We start from the raw sequence: 19,780 nt of genomic DNA on the forward strand, positions 1-19,780 counted from the left end.
ACCCCTAAGAGTGGCTGGGGAAACCCAGCTAGATGGACAGGGTATAACTAATAAAGTTGTTGTTGTTATTATTATTATTATTATTATTATTATTATTATTATTATTATTATTATTTAATGCAGTCCTTGGCAGGAGAAAAGGGTTCCCTACTCCTTATGTAAATGAACTTGTAAAAGCTGAGGGTTGTATATGTCTGAATATGGGTGATTTTTTTTTTTTAATGTACAGATAATATACTGAGAAGTACGGTAATCAGATATAGAAAAAATATATAAGGAATGTATTTCTTTTTAAATTTCAAGAATGAAATCAAGCAATCTACTTCTGCTGTTTGTTTTTACAGAAGATCTCACTTAAACTCAGGGGGGACTTAAGATAATATTCCTGTACCTGAGGTAACTTGACCTGAATGAACTTTGTTGGCTCTTTCTCACTCTTGTACACGTGGAAGTTTTCCTTCAGAGATTTGATGTTGTACATACGATCGTTAGAGAAAGGAGACACAGGCCTTGTGAAGATTTTCTTGTGTTGTACTTTAAAGGTTTTAGGCTCTGTTGGATACGGAAATGAGGGAGAGAGATGGATTTTTGACAGCATTCTTAAAACACAAGGAAAAACATGTAATGGATGTGCATACAGTGGGCGTGCTACATGTATTAAATTCTCACTGAGAAAGGATTTTCCCCTGACACACTATTCTCATTTATGCCAGGGGTGGGGAATCTTTGGCCCTCCAGATGTTGCTAGCAAGCATGGCCGATGGTCAGGGATGATGGAAATTGTAGTTCGCCAACATCTGCTTATGCATAACTGGTGTATGCAAAGAGTGAACTCATTACTTGACTGTGGATCCTTATCATCACTGACAAGATGGAGGTATCAGCATGCCTAAGGAAACCCCAAGCTTTGCAGAAGTACCAAAAACATAAAGGGGCAAAATTTCAGGGGGGAACCCTAAACATAGTCCAATAAAGAATGATCATGCTCAGTGACCACAGAATGTTCACCAATGTTGAGAGGTGGTAAAATGGAAGAGTACGGCGGAAGGGGGAATGAATGAGAAACGGAATGGATTTTCCTGGAAGATGGCTTGGATAACTGAATCCCACATTACACCACACGACAATGCTTTGTTAACAGGTCCCACTCGTGAATTTTGAATGGTCAGGATGGTAAAGGTAAAGGTAAAGCCCCTGACCATTAGGTCCAGTCGTGACCGACTCTGGGGTGACCGACCCTCGTGTTGTTGGCCGAGGGAGCCGGTATACAGCTTCCAGGTCATGTGGCCAGCATGACAAAGCCACTTCTGGGGAACCAGAGTAGCGCACGGAAATGCCATTTACCTTCCCGCCGGAGTGGTACCTATTTATCTACTTGCACTTTGGCGTGCTTTCGAACTGCTAGGTTAGCAGGAGCTGGGACCGAGCAATGGGAGCTCACCCCATTGCGGGGATTCGAACCGCCGACCTTTTGATCGGCAAGCCCTAGGCTCAGTGGTTTAACCCACAGCGCCACCCGCATCCCTGTCAGGATGGTAGTCAGTGCTAAAATTCTATGCATAAGAGATGTCAGCAGACACATTAAATGCCTCAGCGCACTACAGGCTCAAAGTCCACATGGCTTGAAAGACTTGTCAGACTTGGTAGTATAGAGCAGGCTTCCTCAACCTCGGCCCTCCAGGTGTTTCGAGACTACAATTCCCAGAATCCCTGACCACTGGTCCTGCTAGCTAGGGATTATGGGAGTTGTAGGCCAAAAACATCTGGAGGGCCAAGGCTGAGGAAGCCTGGTATAGAGTAAGGTCACAACAGTGACATCTCTTTCTCAAACTGCTAACTGGCCATTTGTGTCTTCTATTCACTTGCAGCAATCCCATCTTTGCACGCCAGGATTTTGCATTCCAGGTGGATGGGTAAAAGGAAGGTCACTGGGGATCTGAACTGGAAGCATTGCCAAGTGGATTGTACTGTGAATCATTTGGGAGCTCAATGTTCCTGCTATGTGTATATGAGGCTCGATTATGTGTGTGAAATAAGTTACCTTTCAGATGCCACCTTGGGAGGCTTAGTCCTGAAAGACATCATGTAAGTACTTTAAACAAAATGTCTTTGTAAGATTTTTAATGGTTCACTACAAATGCAAGGTTGATTTGACCTGAAAAGGCACATTCATCATGGCTGCCAACTTCCTTTGGTAAGGAAAGGCTTGCCGAGTTCTCCAAAATTTGCCAAATGACAGATGCTGCTGTGGGTATTTAGAAAGGGGAGTGAGATTAAAATGTGTATTATATATATATATATTTTAAAGGCTGAAAGGCAAGCTACCTGTCCAAAGACCACGAGGTCTCTCACTTAGTCCTGGAATAAATGGGTTGTGGAGGCTGTTCTGTAAAAGACCGTGTTGTTTGAGATATACTGTTCTTTCTCCTCTGGACATATTCCGTAAAGACTGGAACAGCATTTTTTCCTCTTCCTCACGAAGAAGTTTAGGTAACATCATAATGGAGTTGAAAACAGTTGACAGTTTATTTTCTTTATTTTCTTGTTCTTCTGGACATCTTAGATCTTTGATATGGGGTTGCTCAAATCCTCTTTTGCCCTTATCCAAGTTCTTCTGAAAAGGCTCTGGTAGACATATCCTTTGAAAAACAAACCAGCACCCATCATCAATCTGTTGCTCCTTGTTGGAAATTTCTTGAGTTGCCTTCTCTCCATCAAGCCACTTATTGACTAGAGTCTTTCTAAGGAACTCGATGACAGCTGCTGCATCTCCTCCTTTGACCTGGCAACTTCTCAACAACTTTAGAAGCACAGCTGAATTCTCTACTGACTGGATGCATTGTGGGTTTAATGGCTCAGAATGATCCACGATAGACCTCCGTTGAGCTTCTTCCACAACTTTACTGACATTTGGACCTTCTGTGATGCATTCCTGCTGAATCCCACAGTCATATTCTAAAAACTCTTTGAGCAATTCCAAACCAAGCATGTCCTGAGTTTTATGTACCATAGTACAGGAAGCAAGTCTTTTCATGTGTTGGAGTAGGTCGGTTTCTGCAGCCAGACGCAGGAGCTGCTGAAAAAGAAAACCCAAAGGAAGGTCACACTTCAGCCATCTCCTCTTAAGGTAATCCTGGGAGATTTAATTAGTCCAGTAAAAATCAAGTTTCATCCCAAATAGTGACTCAAACAGATTATTATTATTATCATTAAAAATGGGGAATTAATTCAAGTATGTGTAAGTATGGACAATGTACAATCTTTCCCACAAATTTATTCCTACTTCCTTTCAGAGCTGGCAAGGGAAAAGAGTTCATAAACAGCAGTGCCCATACATCATAAACAGCGGCACTGTTAGCTAGCTCCATGGGTGGCTTGAGGCTCAGAGTTGAGAGAAATGCCAAACGGTGCAACACAACAGGGCAGCAAAGATCAAATGGCTTGTTTTAAACAAACGCATAGAAATCAGTGGGGATACTTTGGAATATGCTGTTAAAGCTACAAGAGATGGGGAAAAGACTATTTTGCTTCCTGGGTCAGAAAATCCCAGTGGTGACCCTCCAGTGATGCTAAATCTTATTACAACTAAACCAAAACATGGACAATTTGCTACACTTTTAAGAGTACCTGTAATAAACCATGGCTTGGTATTATGTGCAAACCAAACCTGTGCAAGCATACCCTTAGGGACAGTTACATGCAAATCGAAACAGCCTCCAGCCCCTCTTATCCCCAAGTTTCACCTGTGTCCCCTCACTTTCCCTTCCCAGCTGTTTTTTATGGCTCAGCTCCAAAAATAAGTGAACAGAATGAAATTCATGGAAAGAACATTCCCACCATCTTCTCTCCTTGTGCCTCTTGAAAATTCTGTATGGTTGGGTGTGCTGTCCTATATACAGTGTGGGATGGGGTGCAGGGAGCTTCTGGGGGAGAAGGGATTAACCCAAATCTGAACAAAGCCCTCTCATTTTGGCAATTCCCTCTCTCCCAGCAAGCTCCTTGCCCATTACAGAGAGTTCAGGATGAGCCCCATATCCTCTGGAGAGTCTTTTAAGGGGGCACAGGCAGCTTAGAGGTGGTGGGGTGGTTTAGGATTTCCCCCCTTCTTTCCATGAACTTTCTTCCATATAAAAAAAATTCCTTCAGTAGCACCTTAAAGACCAACTAAGTTTTTATTTTGGTATGAGCTTTCGTGTGCATGCACACTTCATCAGATACACTGAAACAGAAGTAACCAGACCCTTATGTATATTCAGAGGGTGGGGGTGGGGGTGATGGGAACGGGAGATGGGCTGATAGGAGTGGTAAACCTGTTGATGACTGTTAACGACTGTTAATGACTGCAATTGGTCTTGCGGGGGGGAGCGAGGGCTGAGGTGCTAAGGAAAGCTAGATCATGTATAATGAGATAAGAATCCTATGTCTCTGTTCATTCCAGGTGGCTCCATGGTTTTAAGCTTGCTAATGAGTTGCAATTCAGCAACTTCTCTTTCCAGTCTGTTTCTGAAAATTTTCTGTAATAAAACAGCTGCTTTGAGATCTTGTATAGAATGTCCTGGGAGACTGAAGTGTTCTCCTACTGGTTTCTCTGTCTTGTGATTCCTGATGTCAGATTTATGTCCATTTATCCTTTGGCGTAGGGTTTGGCCTACTTATCTTAGGATCCAAGCCTATATCTGTACAAACTTCAGTTAAGGATGAACCGATGAATTTTGTGGCACATATAAGTCATGCTCTAGTAAACATCCTCCCACTGCAACCAGTGCCCTTGCCACTGCAACCCTTCCCTTCCCCATAGGCCAATTAAAACACACAGATTCGTGCATTCACTTGGCCCATCGTCCTTTGAGACTATCTGACTGTTGCCACAGGCCTGCCTTACGAAAGTCTGAGCTACTCCAGTGTGCCACTGGGAGCCACTTAACCCCCTTGTCTCAGAGACATCAGATTCAGCGCCTTTGTGTTATGCTTAAACTACCATGCTGGGGGAAAGTATCCCACAATTCCTTGCTTTGAGTGAGGAAATCAGAAGGACTCTGCTTTTGAAAAGGGAGTTCACAGCAGTAAATGCTAGAATTCTCAAGAATGCATCTTTCAAAGTTTCCAGGACAAAGAGCAAGAAGCTACTGTCTGTTTCTTCCAGTGCTAATGAAGCTACCTAACAACAAGAAGAGGCATGGCAGCAGTAAACCACCAGTAATCTGTAAACTGTCAGCGTGAATGGAAATTGCAACCCATGAGGAGAGAAACAAGCTGCCCTTTGAGCATTGGGGGAGGGTGTGAGAGAGGGAGAGAGAGAGAGAGAGAGAGAGAGAGAGGTGTGGGTTTGATGTGCCCGCTTTACAACTATTTTACAGAGATGAATGAATGTCTGGAATAGGGTATTTATGAAAATATTCTGCTGCCAATGGTCTTGCTGTCCTAAAAAGCAGTGGAGCTGGTGAAGAAGAGTAGGGGAAAGGAAGAACTATCCCCCAAACACAAAAACACTCAAGTGGACAGTCAGTGAATGCCTAAATTTCTTTCTGGCATGGCAAAATGCACCCCTCAATAGGATCACTATAATCTAGGAGATGAAATGGAATTTGATGGGACCCTGTCTTGTTTGGCAGCATTTGCTCCCTGAAGATGCACCCGTTCCAAAAATTTAAATAAAAATAAAAATGACAGGCACCATTTGTCCAAGCCAAGATAACTTGCCTTGCCATGGCGATGTGGGAAGCTGAAAATGCAAGCCATGTGAACTGGTACCAAGCTTGTGGATAAACAGATTTCTGCTTCCAGTGCTAGCAGTCCCCAACTCACCTTTTATCAGTTAATTATTCATCCTTAGCCATCCCTATTTGGAAGTTATGTACTCTGGGGCTGTTGCCCATTGTTTCAAACAGTGACACTACTGAAGAATTCCCCAATTAAAACTTTCATAGACAGCAAGCTGTTGCAAAGCTATGGTTACAGGTAGGTAGCCGTGTTGGTCTGGGTCGAAGTAAAATAAAAAAATTCCTTCAGTAGCACCTTAAAGACCAACTAAGTTTTTATTTTGGTATGAGCTTTCGTGTGCATGCACACTTCTTCAGATGCACACTTGGTATCTGAAGAAGTGTGCATGCACACGAAAGCTCATACCAAAATAAAAACTTAGTTGGTCTTTAAGGTGCTACTGAAGGAATATTTTTGTTGCAAAGCTAGCATGTGATATGCAAATTTTAGACAGAGAGGGAGAGATAATAATATTATAATAATATTATTAGGGAGAGAGAGTTTTATTATTTAAAAAAGAGAGATGTTGATGGGGCAATCAGTGTTAAAAAGGTTGAGCTTCTAGCTGCTAGGCCAAAATGCTTTGAATATGTTTCAGTGCATTAAAGATGGTCAGGTTATGCCTTGGTTTAGTTTCAGCTTTTTGCATTCCTCAAATGAGCATGTGATCAAACAGTCCTACAGTACTATAAGCTGTACTCCAATCTATGCATTTTTTAAAATGTTGTGTACAATGCATATGCGTCACTTGCAGAGGCAAGTGAAATAGTTCAGGTTGTTACCAGTGCTGTCCAACTTATGCACCTGCGGCATATCAACACGGCTCACAACAGAATGTTACAGTTTCACAGCAAACCCTGAATTCTGGCAACCACAGCATGTTCTTGTCTCCTCCTCCTGTATGTACACACACAGAGAGAGGCGGTGACTGAAAATGAAGGTCAGATTATTTACAAGGGGAAATCTCGGAAGCTTTAAATATTTGTGGCTGATGTAAAAAAAAAAACGCAGAGAGTTAATTGGCAGAATCTGAGACCGGGGAAATGGCATTCAAACTGATTATTATTTCTAAAGTGACCGAGAAAAGTGTGCAGTGCCAAAGTCCCAATGGCTTTAGATGTTTTAAAGACATTGGGGTGTGGTGGGGAGGTGCAGTTGAGGGGAAGAACAAGCAAGTTACATTTAGTCTTCCATTGCTTGTTTCAGAATTGTGAAACAGGAGCTTCTTCATCTCCCCCTCCAGGGTGATTCCAGAGCTAAAAGAGACAGCGCACATATGTCCACGTGAAGAAAGAAAGGCGGATCAGCTGTAGACCTGCTACACAAAGAGAAGGAGCGCTTTTTCTCCCTTGTTTCAGGGATCCAACATGGCTCTCAGTTTCCTTTAACTTTATGAGTATTTGTCAATTTATCCCATGAGGATCATGGTGTTAGGCATCATGAGACTTGAAGCAGAAGAGCCCATTCGGCCGCCAGATGGAGATTCCTTACTCTCTGCACCATAGAGCTGCTTTCTGAAGGAAGGAACCATAAGCAGTTCAAGCTGGGGTGCTAACAGTACAGATCGGAATGCTCTCAGGCATGGTTAGTTGCACTGCTTATTGAAATTAGAAGATACCTTTTATTTTATTGGTTTAATAAATTTATATCCTATTTTTGGGGGGGGAATCCTCACGAGGCAGCAAAGAAAAGCAGATAAACTAAACCACGTATTATGCAAGTATATAAATACGCAATTCAAAACATTAAAACAATAAATAACATGCAAATAGGAAGACCATAAAATAGGGTGCAATCAAAATAAATCAGCCCCAGTGCCAATGCTTCCTTGCCTGCTGTAGCTCAACATAGGCAGTTTATTAAAAGAATGCGGAAGACTATCAAGCTGTCTTTTTCCTCCTTCGTACCAGTTCCCTGCCAGCCTGCCACCATTTTTCACCTTCTCCTTGATACCTATCACCATTCCAGCCACTGAACCAAGGCATCTGGAATGGTCAGTTGTGCTGCTGATTTTCTAGCTTAGCGTATTTTCTCAGAGTTGCCAGATTCATATGCACATAACATTTCTGCAAAAACCAAACAGCATGTGGTACATGGGTAAAATGTTAATCAGCTGGCTTATATATTTTGAATCACTACCATCTGTAGTTATGCTCAAACATGAACCACCCCACATGCAGAATGATAAAACTGCAATTGGACAGACCTGTATAGGCAATCTCAGAGATTCTGGATCATCTTCAGGAATCCCATATGTTTCTGAGGGGAAATACATATCAAGTAATAATAAATGTATGGGAAACACAAAAGCAGCATTCCTTCAAGTACAGCAGCTGTGAAGCAAATGATTTACGCCCGCTTACCAAAGACTGGGATGGCACAGTTTCATACTGCGAGTACAGTTCCCAGAAAACTGACCTAGTTTCATGTCAAAGGGAATTATCTGAGGTGATTGTTCTGTCAGCAGGTCATGAAATTCTTCTGGAAGTTCTGTTTTAGTACAATTCTTTTGCTCAGGATAATATTTATGACTTGTTAGCAGATTTGATTGGCCTGGCTGCTCAGATGAGGGAACTTGTCAAATGATATTATTTGAAGACCAATTCAAAGGCTACAATCCCTTACCACAGAAGCTCCCCAAAAAAATTATGCATGGCCTACTGAAAGGCCAGAACGTCTGGAATCAGCATCCCCATGGGATGGTCCCAACTACAAGAGCTGCCTTTACACCAGCAACGGCAGTTAAACTGTGAGCAGTTTTCGAATGTTATAGCCTATATGGGGGATGGTCTTATGGAAAGTTTTCTTGTGGCAGCGGTGGTCAAAGGTATTGTGGTCTACTTGTGGGAAGGTGTAATGTTTGAATTGGCTTTGCATTGTTATTTTGGTGAGCAGATGGCGAGCATAGAGTTTGGAGGGGATATCCAGCAGGCTAATGGGGCGGTAGTTTTGGGGGAGAGTTTTATCTCCTTTTTTGTAGATTGGCACGATGATGTTCAGTTTCCAACCAGCTGGCATTTGAGCTGTATTATGTATGTAGGTGTAGAGCTTAGCTAGGATGGGTTGCCACCAGTCCATATTCATTGTTTCTAAAATACGACAAGAGATGACTGATAGCAAGCAAGGTCTGTGTAACAAGATACTTAAATGCATTTCGCTGAGAGAAGCAATTAATTCTAAACATTCAAAATGTGAATGAAATCTTTCAATTTTAATTCAAAATTTGATCTCAGCATTCAGTTGTGAAGGATGTAGAAAGGCTAAATTCTATGTCTTGACAGCAATACCAAAGGAGAATAGTGCTATAAGTTTACCAAAGGTTTATTAATGGTTCAACCTGCAATCATGAAACCAGCTCAGCTGTTTCAGAGAAAATGTGATTTGTTTCCATGAATGGACAACACAACACAATTCTAACTGGCCCCGGGGGGGGGGTATTCCTTTTTGAAAAGTCATCCACTATGTTCTGAAATGCTTGAAGAAAAATAAATTATCCAGACAATAAAATGCCTCTTCCCTGGAGATATTTCAGACACTTCAATGACACATTAAAATGTTTGTTTGTTGTCTTCTCGGTATAATTTTGAAAACATGATGTGATCCAAAGTATGTGTTTTCAATCTTGCGTGCCACCGTCCAATCCCTAGTGATGTACTTGCTCCATGTTCATTACACTGTACAAACTTTCTATTCATAGTTTTCCTCCCCAGTATAATTTTTAGAGGGTAGGCTGGAATTTCCTTGTGTGGCATATGGCAATCCTCCACCTGAAGGCTTGCTCCAAATAAAAGTTTACATTCCTCTGGCATCTCCCTTCAGATGTAAAGGCATGAGGTATGTGTGTCTTCTGTTAACTAACCGTCTGCATTTACATGTTCTAGTGGCAAAAGGTACATAGTGTTCTTATACCCTACGGGCAGCAGGAATGTCCAACTCTACTTCCTCTCATAAATACTACATAATAGACAAGACTTTTAAAATATGCCAGTTAAAACTCCGGACTGGCCCTCCCCACTCCAGGTACGAGAGCTAAGAAAGCTTGAAATAAATACCGCAGGAGAGTTGGGCCTAGCAGTGGGAGGTCAGCTATGGTAACCGCAACCTCCTTTTTGGATTAAGGGAAGATAATTTCATTTGGAGGCAATTGCAAGAGGTCGTGAGGTGATGGACGGCAGTGGTCTAAATACTTCTGTGAAGACATCAAAAGTGGGAGAGGAATTTTGAAAGAAATGTCTAGGTCTGAGAGTCTGTTTTATGTCACTTCAGCTAATGCAAACAAACAACTTGTGTTGGCGTTGCTTTTTTAAAAAGAAATATGACAGAGTGTAACAGTAATTAAAAGTTATGATAGATAAACAAAGCACACATAGTAAATAAAAAAATACGTATGTAGCTCAAAATAACATATATAACCCAGCGTTGCTCAAAGAGATAATGTTTTTAGTGTGTGCACTATATTAACTGTCCATTGATATGAGGCCACAAAAATGTTTTGACTTTTAATGATGACTCAACCTGAAACACCATCAAAGTCTGACATACTACTAAAATATCCACAGAAAGTGAGAATACAGCTGCTACAATCCAAAGCCATGAGGAATTCAATCCCATGAGCATGATAAAATGCAGAGGATTCTTTTTTAATATAAATAGCAGGGAAATGTTTTTTTTTGTCTGACAAATGGTGATTTCAAAAGTCCTCATCTCTATGAGCTAGTAAGAAGACACATATTATACCAAGCTAAGCTTGAGTCTGAAGGCAGAAATGTAACCTTCTTTAAGTAGCCAGAGTGTCAATACATAAGGTTGATGAGTGGAACAATTTCATCAGCTGAGAACTGGCTGGATATTTTTATGGTTCGTATACAGCAAATAGACCACCCTCTCTAGTCAATCTGAAGTAATAATGGTATTCAGAATGCTGTGGGGAACTAGAAGTATATACTGGTTACTTTAGGACATTTTGGACTAGGACTTGAAAGAAAATGTGTCTAGTTGCAGGGCTTTTTGGAAGCATCCCTGGTCTTGGCAACTGCAAGTTTTATCTGTTCATTCCACCAAGGACATTTCCCTAAAATACCAAGCAGCACCTCATCTGCTTTTATGATAAGGTTCTTAACAGACATTCTTTACGTGCTCAATGAAGACACATCTGTCTGTCTGTGTGAAGATGCTGCATTGTGGCATGATAGAAATCTTTCCACGAATGCATGGTCTATGGGGAGAACTCCAGTGCAGCTGATGTTTTCTGCAAATGCCATAATGAATGTATGAGGATGAAGGCTGCTGCTGTGGTGTCACCCTCCATGTCTGTTCACTGAATGTGCAAATAGCATGTCAGGGGTTCCTATTAGGGTTGCCAGACTCAATAGAGGACAGGACTTCTGTGCCTTTAATTGCCCTGTTCTCTTTTGAGTCTGGAAACCTTAAAGAGAAACCAGCAGACCCTTTGTTTAATTTCCAAGCAAAGGGTCTGCTGGTTTCTCTTTAAGGTTTCCAGACTCAAAAGAGAGCAGGGCAATTAAAGGCACAGAAGTCCTGTCCTCTATTGAGTCTGGCAACCTTAGTTCCTATGCCATTTCTCAGGCCAAACTGCCTCACAGTCAGTAAGGATATACAATAAAATATTATAAGCATTAAAAGCTAAGCAAATTCCCAAAATAAAATACAAAACCAGCACAGAACAAATAGCACATGTTACTCAGCACCAAAATTTTACCCACAAAGACCAATGGAGGTTATTTTTTTAAAGTGTGTTTAAAAGAGGTCAGAGACAGGGCCTGCCTAACATCATTAAAAATGAGGAGCTACTGCGGAAAAGTCCCTGCCTCACAAGCCTGGTAGTTTTTTGCAGATGGGTGTCTCAGCAGGGTGTTTCACTCTTTGGCTATAACTGTTTTCCTAATGAGAAGTTTCTAGCCCTCATGGGTAAAAAAAATCCATTTTAACTCCTGTAGTCCGCAGAAGGTCCCTGGTAGCTATGAATGTATATGGGTGGTTTTCAAGACTGGGAAGTACTGAGCCCTGGGGAGAGCTAGAACTGTGTGAGCTTGGAGATCGCAGAAGCAAACCTAGGTTTGGGAACATAGATGTGGGCACCACAGTGTGGTAGTAATGTGGTATCTGAAATTGGATTTTGGCTTTCATGGATTAGGCTTCCACAAAGCCCACCAGGGTTTAGAGGATTTGAGGGCTACTTTTATGGTGGCACTTTGCTGGAAAGACTAGAGCAGACAGTCTGCAAGCAGAAGGTTTGAGACTCAATAGTCAGCATCTAATTGCCAGTTAAAAGGATCATGTAGCAGCCTAGCAGGTGATGATGGTAAAGGCCCCTGCCTAAGACTGGCTGCTGCTGGGCAGGGCATGGAATGTGGGGCTGGATGAACAAATCAGCTGAAGAAGGAAAAGCTTACCCTTGTGATGGGACAATGAATTGATACAAATGACAGGAATTGAGCTCAGGAACCCTGTTGATGGAGTGTGGAGCAAGCACAACCTGTGAAATGAAGTCGTAACTTCCATGTCATTTGTTTAAAGTTGTTATTACTCACTCAGGTAACCTTCTTGAAGTGGACATGCTGATGTCTTTTTGCTAAAGTATGTGTACCCTCCACCAGTGCGTATCGGCTTCTCATGATGAAAGCTATAAAGCAAGAAGGGCTGTTACAGAAAGATCACTTTCCCAGATCCTATGAAACTGAGCTATGCCACTCCCCTATGACAATCACTCCTTCTAATAGCAAATGCAGTACTCCTGTGCTGATGGGAATTAAACCAGAAAGGATCTCAAGTGGTATTAAGCATGCTTGAGATAACCTCAAGTATTGCAGCAGTGGTGATTTTAAAAAACCACAACAACCCTAAAGGGGGCAACTCCCACAAAGCCCAATAAGAGCTGGACATTCTCAAACATCAAAAGATCCATGGGATGTTGAGTGTCTATTGGAAAAGAAAAATGGGGAAACAAGTAATTGGTCCCAGTAATGAACTGCTCTTACTCCCAGTGTTCAGTCACAATGCACCCTCCTATTTCTCAGTTCCACTAGATCTTAGCCTGTCCTCTGAGGCATTAGAGAGCAAGTTTTTGTTCAGAAGACACTTCAGAAGATTAAGAGGTAGAACTGTGGTAGATATATTTGGGGGAGAAATGTAATCTGAAAGTCAGCTTCCTCAATCAATGGGAAGATTAACAATTTTTGGAAGAAAAAGAACTCAACCCTTTCTTTGATGTTATTATTAGCTCCAAAGAAATACTTTCAAGAATTAAGTGACTTGCTACAATTAACTTTCACAGGAAGTACTATAAAGCAGGAAATCTCATTTGTCAGATGTTTGCACTTGGTCTCTCTCTTTTTTTCTGTAGAAAACAATGAAGCATATTCTAATACAGATTTCCTTTATTTAAGATCATTAGCCAAGTTGGTATACCACTGATCCAGCCTAAAAAATTCTTGTTGAAATGAGACAGTATAAGTAGCTGTGTTGAATAGCAGGTACATATTATAATAAACTCTTAGCAATAGTAGGTACATATTATAATAAACTCAAAGAAATGTAAAGGAAAAATAGTAGACATATTTAGTAAGCTATAACAGGATGACCACCACTGGCTAAAATTTGAATTTTGTTGTAAATCAGGGATAGATGAATTGCAACCTCACTACTATAATTTAATTACTAAGACAATTACTGCTCTACAGGTGTTGTTTCAGGGGAGGGGCACCTCATTTGATGGTTTACACATTAATCCTGTCCAGTGTGGCTTAAAACGGAATTTGACAGCTTTAAAGGCTGATTAGGAAAATTCATGGAGAAAATCCATAATAGCTAATAATAATATTATAATAATAATTTATTATTTATACCCTGCCCCATCTGGCTGGGCTTCCCCAGCAACATGCATTATGTGACATCATGCATTATGTGACATTAATGCATTGTTAGTTTCCTCCACCTGCACAAGTAGCAGACAATCAAGTCAAGTAGCATCCCAGCCTTGCAAGATGATGATGGCACAGCAAAGATTTTGTACTGCTAAATGTTATGAGGAAAAGCAAAGGAGAGGCTTGATGCCCAATATGTAGTTTCAGCCTTAGGCTCCTCAAAGCTCCACACAATCACTGCATTGCTATAGAGTTAATTGTGTGTTCTGTAATGTAACTGCAGGTGCTTTATCCAACCACCTGCACCTCGGTATATTTGAAGAGAAGCCTTGTAGAGCATCATAGAAAACACCAGCCTGCATCAGAGATTGTAGATGGGAGAACAAAGTAGACCAGGCATCCCCAAACTCGGCCCTTCAGATGTTTTGGGACTACAACTCCCATCATCCCTAGCTAACAGGACCAGTGGTCAGGGATGATGGGAATTGTAGTCCCAAAACATCTGGAGGGCTGAGTTTGGGGATGCCTGAAGTAGACAAATAGATATTACCACACACACAATTTGTAGTTACATGATGAATCATTTCAGATTTCTTTTCTGGACATTAAGAATCATTTCTCCATTTGATTACCTGACCATTTAGCAGGCAACACTCTTGCTTTTGTCCTTAAGGAGGATACTTACTGTTTCTGAATGTTTCTGTCACAGCCATAGCAGAGTCCATGGAGAGGCTGGTTGTGGATTAACTCTACACAGTAACTCAAAGGTTCTGATATCTTTTTGATCAAGTGTGCTTGTTCCCAAAAAGGAACATACCTAGACAAAACCAGAGAATAAATGTTTTAAATACATTTGTTGTAAGATTAGCCATTGAAAAGTCAACAACTTATACTGTATATAATATCATATGCCAGCAGAGTTAAGGAAGCTATTAACAACAAGATGGCTTCTTTCGCACAATGGAAACCTTGCCCAGATGAGAACAATGACAAACAAACAGAACACAAACTCTTGAAAATAAATGCAATCCAACAATAAGGGATGCCAAAAAACCCTCAAATAAATCGATCAACACATTGCTAAAAAGATGAATACCAATAAATGAAAACCAATAAAAAGAAGAAAACCATTTTATATAACTTTTAGGTATATTAGAAGCAAGAAACTTCTTATAGAGGCAGTCGGACCTGCGAATGACAAAGGAGTCAAAGGTAGAAAAAGTTGATTGCAGAGAAGCAGAATGAACTCTTTGCACCTACCTTCACAGGAGAAGATACAGGGCAAATCCCTGTGCCTGAACTATCTCAGGAAGGGAATCTGAGGAACTGATCAAACAGCAACCACAAAATACAATGTACTGGGCCTTACTAACATACTAAATGAACAGAGAACTAGATCTAGATGGCATGACAGATGTGTATTACATTATGCACAGTATGGAGAAAGCATATAGAGAAAAGTTTTTCTCCCTCTCTTCATGGAACTGAACACTGGAAGATTCAGGGCAGATGAAATGAAACACTTCTCACAGCATATTGCAAAACTGTGAAATTCACTACCACAATATGTAATGATTCCCACCAACCTGGGGAATTAAAGGGGAATTGGAAAAATTCAGAAATGATAAGGCTAACAATGGCTACTAGTCATGATGTATATTACCACCTCTTTCCATATGAACCTACCTGGTCCCTGAGATCATCTTCTGAGGCCCTCCTTCATGTGCCTCCTCCTCGAGAGGTCCAGAGGGTGGCAACACGAGAACAGGGCCTTCTCTGCAGTGGCTCCCTGTCTGTGGAATGCTCTCCCCAGGGAAGTTCCCCATGAGCCTTCATTATACACCTTTAGGCGCCAGACAAAAACGTTCCTTTTTAACCAGGCCTTTGGTTGATCCAATTTACATCCTATGCCCATTTAGAATGTGTGTGGGGTTTTTTTGGGGGGAAGGGTATTGGGTTGTTGTTTTTATTTTTAATAAGGTATTTTGTGATTTTATATCTTGATTTTATTCTTTGAACCACATTGAGACCTCCGGGCATAGGGAGGTATATAAATTCAATAAATAATAATATGTGACTCTGTAGCTCCCTAGGTGATGAATAACCAGACAAGACAACAGCACATAGATTCCTGCATTGAAGGGGGTTGGACTATATGACCCTCGTGGTCCCTTTCAGCTCTGCAATTCTGTGGTTCTATGCCATGCTTGTGAGTGTCCCATAGGCATGTGAGAACAGCATGCTGTCCTAGATGGGTCTGATCTAGCAGCTCTCTTGCGTTCTAATGGCAAAGCCATTCAAAAACTGTTTTCCATTTGTACTGAAGGCATGTTCATTGATACTAGTTGACCCTGGCGCAGTATCCTTGAGAGGTGAGGTCTTACAATGTTAGCCTGTAAAGTGGATGCCATGAATATAGAGTTTTACTTCAACCTTTTTTCTTTCTCCCCCCCCCCTTCCTTATTGGCAAAGCAGCCCATTCTAGAGATGAAAGAAACCCATCTTGAGTTATGACAGTTGTCCGCCATGCACAACATGTTTTTTCAAAACAGTGGCGTCTTTTGCATCCTGCTTGGCGCACCTCCCCCCTTTTTTTATTTTCAGCATCAGAAACAAGGTGTGGGCACCACACACTCTGATGAGCAACACAGGAACCAATGATAAAATGAAGAGCATCTTCTCTATCCCATAAATAAGACCTTTGCTGCCAACGCTTTGAGTCTAAGCCATGGATGCAAAGCAAAGATGAGGTAGCTGTAAAATCTGGCTTCTCTCTGGAAGATACATTTCAAAAGGTAATTTATTGCTAGATGTTGCATGATCGTCAGATTACATTCACTTTCCATTACCACCAAAGGTGAATGTTTACTGTTTGCCCAGGGAAGTTGTGGAATCTCCATTGAAGGCCTTTAGGAAAAAACATCTGTCAGGCATGATTTAAAGCGTATACCAATTCCTCGTTAGTTTTGGGTGGCTTTAATGAAGGCTCCTTTCCAGTGTTTCATTTTTAAGTTTTTTTTTTAAGGCTGCGATACCTCATCCTCTTTGCAGGCTCATTCATTTCTGCAGACATATTTTACAGAGTTAAGGAATTTAGTTACTGAAGTATCAAGGAGCGAATCTGAAAAAATCCTGATTCTGAGATTCCAATGACCACCAAAATTGCAGAAAACTTTGCAGAAAAGAATTTTTTTAATTGAGGTTTAAAGCAGCACTGCTGAATTAGAAGTTAAATGAATTTGGGTGGGGAAAATTCTCGGGCAAATTTTCCTATTTCCTATTTTGCTTTCATATCTTAGCCTATGTTACTGTTGTTTTGGATTTGCCTTTAAATTCTGGGCCAATTCACATGCATTTCTGAGGAAGTACACTCCTCATGTGAGAAATTTATCTAGAATCATTTTCATATGACAGCTGCTGCATTTTCAAGCCATCTTTCTGAGGTAAGTTCTCTAACTGTCATGTATGAGTGATTTCAAACAAGCCCAAAAGAGCTGGAATAGTTCCTGCATGATCTAGCTAAAAGGTTTTTGATGATTTGGGGTGAGGGAATCACTTTAGTAAAGAATTTGGGAACCCTGGCTGGTGGCAGCTATCAGCAAGGTCAGTTGCTGTCTGAGGGCTTAGGAGGAACCAAAATGTTGTCTGAGGAACACAGTATGAAGTTTTCTGTAGAAAATACTGTGGCAGCCTTCTAGCCCAAAATCTCATGAAGAGATTTCTACAGTTTATGCTACAAAAGATTAATAAAATGTGTGTTTGTCTCTTACAGCTTCTCTCAATATTCCTAGTGAGAATATATATATATATGTATGTATAATGTTACTGTTCCAGTTTAGTGAGAATGGTGAAACAGCTGAGGTAAAATTGCTGCATGCTATCTCCCTCCAATGGCAAATGATGGTATTTGTTCCCCAAATAAAAGATGTTTTCTAGTTATAATATCTAATATTCATAAGGATTTTCTCATTTAGGGGAAAAACAACACCTCATGTGCCTAGTAGAATTTATGGAATGAGTTGTCTCTGAAACACAGAAGCTAGAAAACAGAAGAAATATCAGAGAAGCCCATTTATAAGTATTATCAAAATCAATGCTGACTCTGAAGCGGACAGATTTGCAAACCCTGGTATACAGTAAATCGTTAATCTGATGTTTCTTTATTTGCCTGAAAAATATGATAATAGATGCCAGAGATGAGACACGCTATCATCTACTGGTAAAGCCATTCTGCATTATCCATGCAACAGGCCAATTTCTATGAAAAGAATAAATGGAGATAAATCAGCTTTCAGAAAGGGGAGAAAATGTCAGCATCACAGGAAACCTTACTGCTGACCTGTTTTGAACAAAGAAATATCAAAAGGAAATTTCAGTCTGAAACTGCTGAATTATAATTTAGGAGAAAATTAAATTGCAGGTTTGAATTGAGACAATCAGAGGCATGGGCGTAGGCAGGGCCCCCCCCCTAGAAGCAAAAAAATTAATGTATTTTACAGACCATAACCAGCACTTTTCCCCTCCAAAAACTGAAGTGGAAAAGGCTTTGCTTTAGCGAGAGCAGCTAAGTCTCCACTTGCTGGGGGGGGGGGACACAGCAGTAACAAAAAAACATCAAATAAATAAAGCAAAGTGGCTACCAGTAGTTAAGCAGTTAAGACAATGGAGCATATATCCCCAGGCAATATTTGATAGCTGACCATTTCACCCTATTGTTCTTAAGTGGGACTTGTTAATGAGCATTCAGGAGCATTAAGAGTTCTATTGGCGATTTAATGAGGGTGCAGACTCAGAGGATTCAATTTGACTAAGGTGGCTCTGCAAGGCTAAAAGGAAGTGAATACTAAGAAAGGGGGGGGCTGTAGCTTTGACAGACACAGTGATGTTTATAAAAAGCATTGGTGTTCCAGTCTGCCCCTCCTCCTGCATCTGTATACTGTAAATCAGGGGTGGCCACCTCCCAAGAGACTCTGATCTACTCAGAGTTTAAAACTGGGGGTGATCTACCCCCTTTTGGGGGGTTCAGGTCAAAGCTGTTGAGTTTTTTTTTAAAGGAAGGGAAGCCCTGTTTTGGGGGGTTTAGGTCAAACTTGTTGAGCTTCTTTTAGGAGGGAGGGAGGCCCATTTTTGTTTAGGGCTTCAGGTCATAGTTCAATTTTTTTGAGGGAGGAGGAAAATTTTGGGTGAGCTTTTTTTAGGGGTGCCAGTGACCTACCAGTGATCTACCACAGACATCCAGTGATCTACTGGTAGATCACAATCTACCTGTTGGACGTGCCTGCTGTAAATCAAGCAGAGAGAAAGCTGCTTACAAGGCTCCTGTACATGCAGAGTTCCAGCATCACAGCGTCACCCAGAGGCACCCACAAATATGAGTTATCCCTCTCTCTATTTCTTCCTTCCTTCCCTCCCTCTTCCATCCTTAATAAAATACGGGGGGGCAGATAAGCCCCACATAGAAAGCCCATCAACATGGGGGGATGACTCTTTCAAATACGGTATTTACCAGTAATTGGGGGGGGGCACCTAGGCCTCTAGGAGTTGGATGCTATGCCTAGGAGTAGGACAATTCAAGAAAGCAGAATGATGCATATGCTATGGTAATATATCAATAGAATCATAGAATTGTAGTCGGAAGGGACCACAAGGGTCATCTAGTCCAACCCCCTGCAATGCAGGATTTTTTTCCTAAGGTGGGGCTTGAACCATGGTTGAAATATTATGCTGATATGCAGCAACGCCTCGGAGCCGTCGTGGCTGCGGCCGTGTCTTGCCTCGCCCTCGCCCGCCCTGCCACCCCCTCTCGCCTGCCCGACCCTCCCGTCCTCTCCAGCCAAGCAGGGTAGCCGCCAACGCTACCAGCCCCAGAAGCACAAGGTGGCCGCTGCTGCCACCGCCACGATGTCATCAGGCCCGTTGGCCCTTTAGCCCCACCCACTTTGTGGCCCCTCCCCTTCTGTGCCTTGGCCCCGCCCCTGAACGACCATGGCTTGCCCCCCCCCCTAGTTTTGATCCTGGCTACGCCCCTGATCAGAGGTCAAGAAATTTTCTGATTTAGCTGCCTGGCAGCAACGGTGAAAAGAATACTTTTATCATGCTCATAACAGGCATTGCTACAGAAGCAGGGACTGTACTGG

At 41.6% G+C, this 19,780-nt stretch overlaps 1 protein-coding gene across 1 annotated transcript; it reads right to left on the reverse strand.

Moving 5' to 3' along the window:
* Nucleotides 1–319: 319 nt before the first annotated feature.
* LOC118082750 (uncharacterized) lies at nucleotides 320–14,450 on the reverse strand. Its single transcript, XM_060273266.1, has 5 exons — nucleotides 14,329–14,450; nucleotides 12,312–12,403; nucleotides 7,967–8,019; nucleotides 2,326–3,076; nucleotides 320–552 (listed from the first exon to the last, which is right to left on the reverse strand). Exons 4-5 carry the CDS (start codon nucleotides 3,032–3,034, stop codon nucleotides 320–322), a joined length of 942 nt encoding a protein of 313 aa, XP_060129249.1. The 5' UTR covers nucleotides 3,035–3,076; nucleotides 7,967–8,019; nucleotides 12,312–12,403; nucleotides 14,329–14,450.
* Nucleotides 14,451–19,780: the final 5,330 nt, after the last annotated feature.

The sequence above is a fragment of the Zootoca vivipara genome, chromosome 3, assembly GCF_963506605.1.
Source record: "Zootoca vivipara chromosome 3, rZooViv1.1, whole genome shotgun sequence".
Lineage (NCBI taxonomy): Eukaryota > Metazoa > Chordata > Lepidosauria > Squamata > Lacertidae > Zootoca > Zootoca vivipara.

Bases quoted from the DNA above. Each gene is read 5' to 3' on its own strand.
- LOC118082750 (XM_060273266.1), bottom strand. From the start codon at position 3,034: ATGAAAAGACTTGCTTCCTGTACTATGGTACATAAAACTCAGGACATG. The intron at 553-2,325 runs GTAGCTTGCCTT...CGTATCCAACAG, and splicing joins ACCTCGTGGTCTTTGGACAG to AGCCTAAAACCTTTAAAGTA.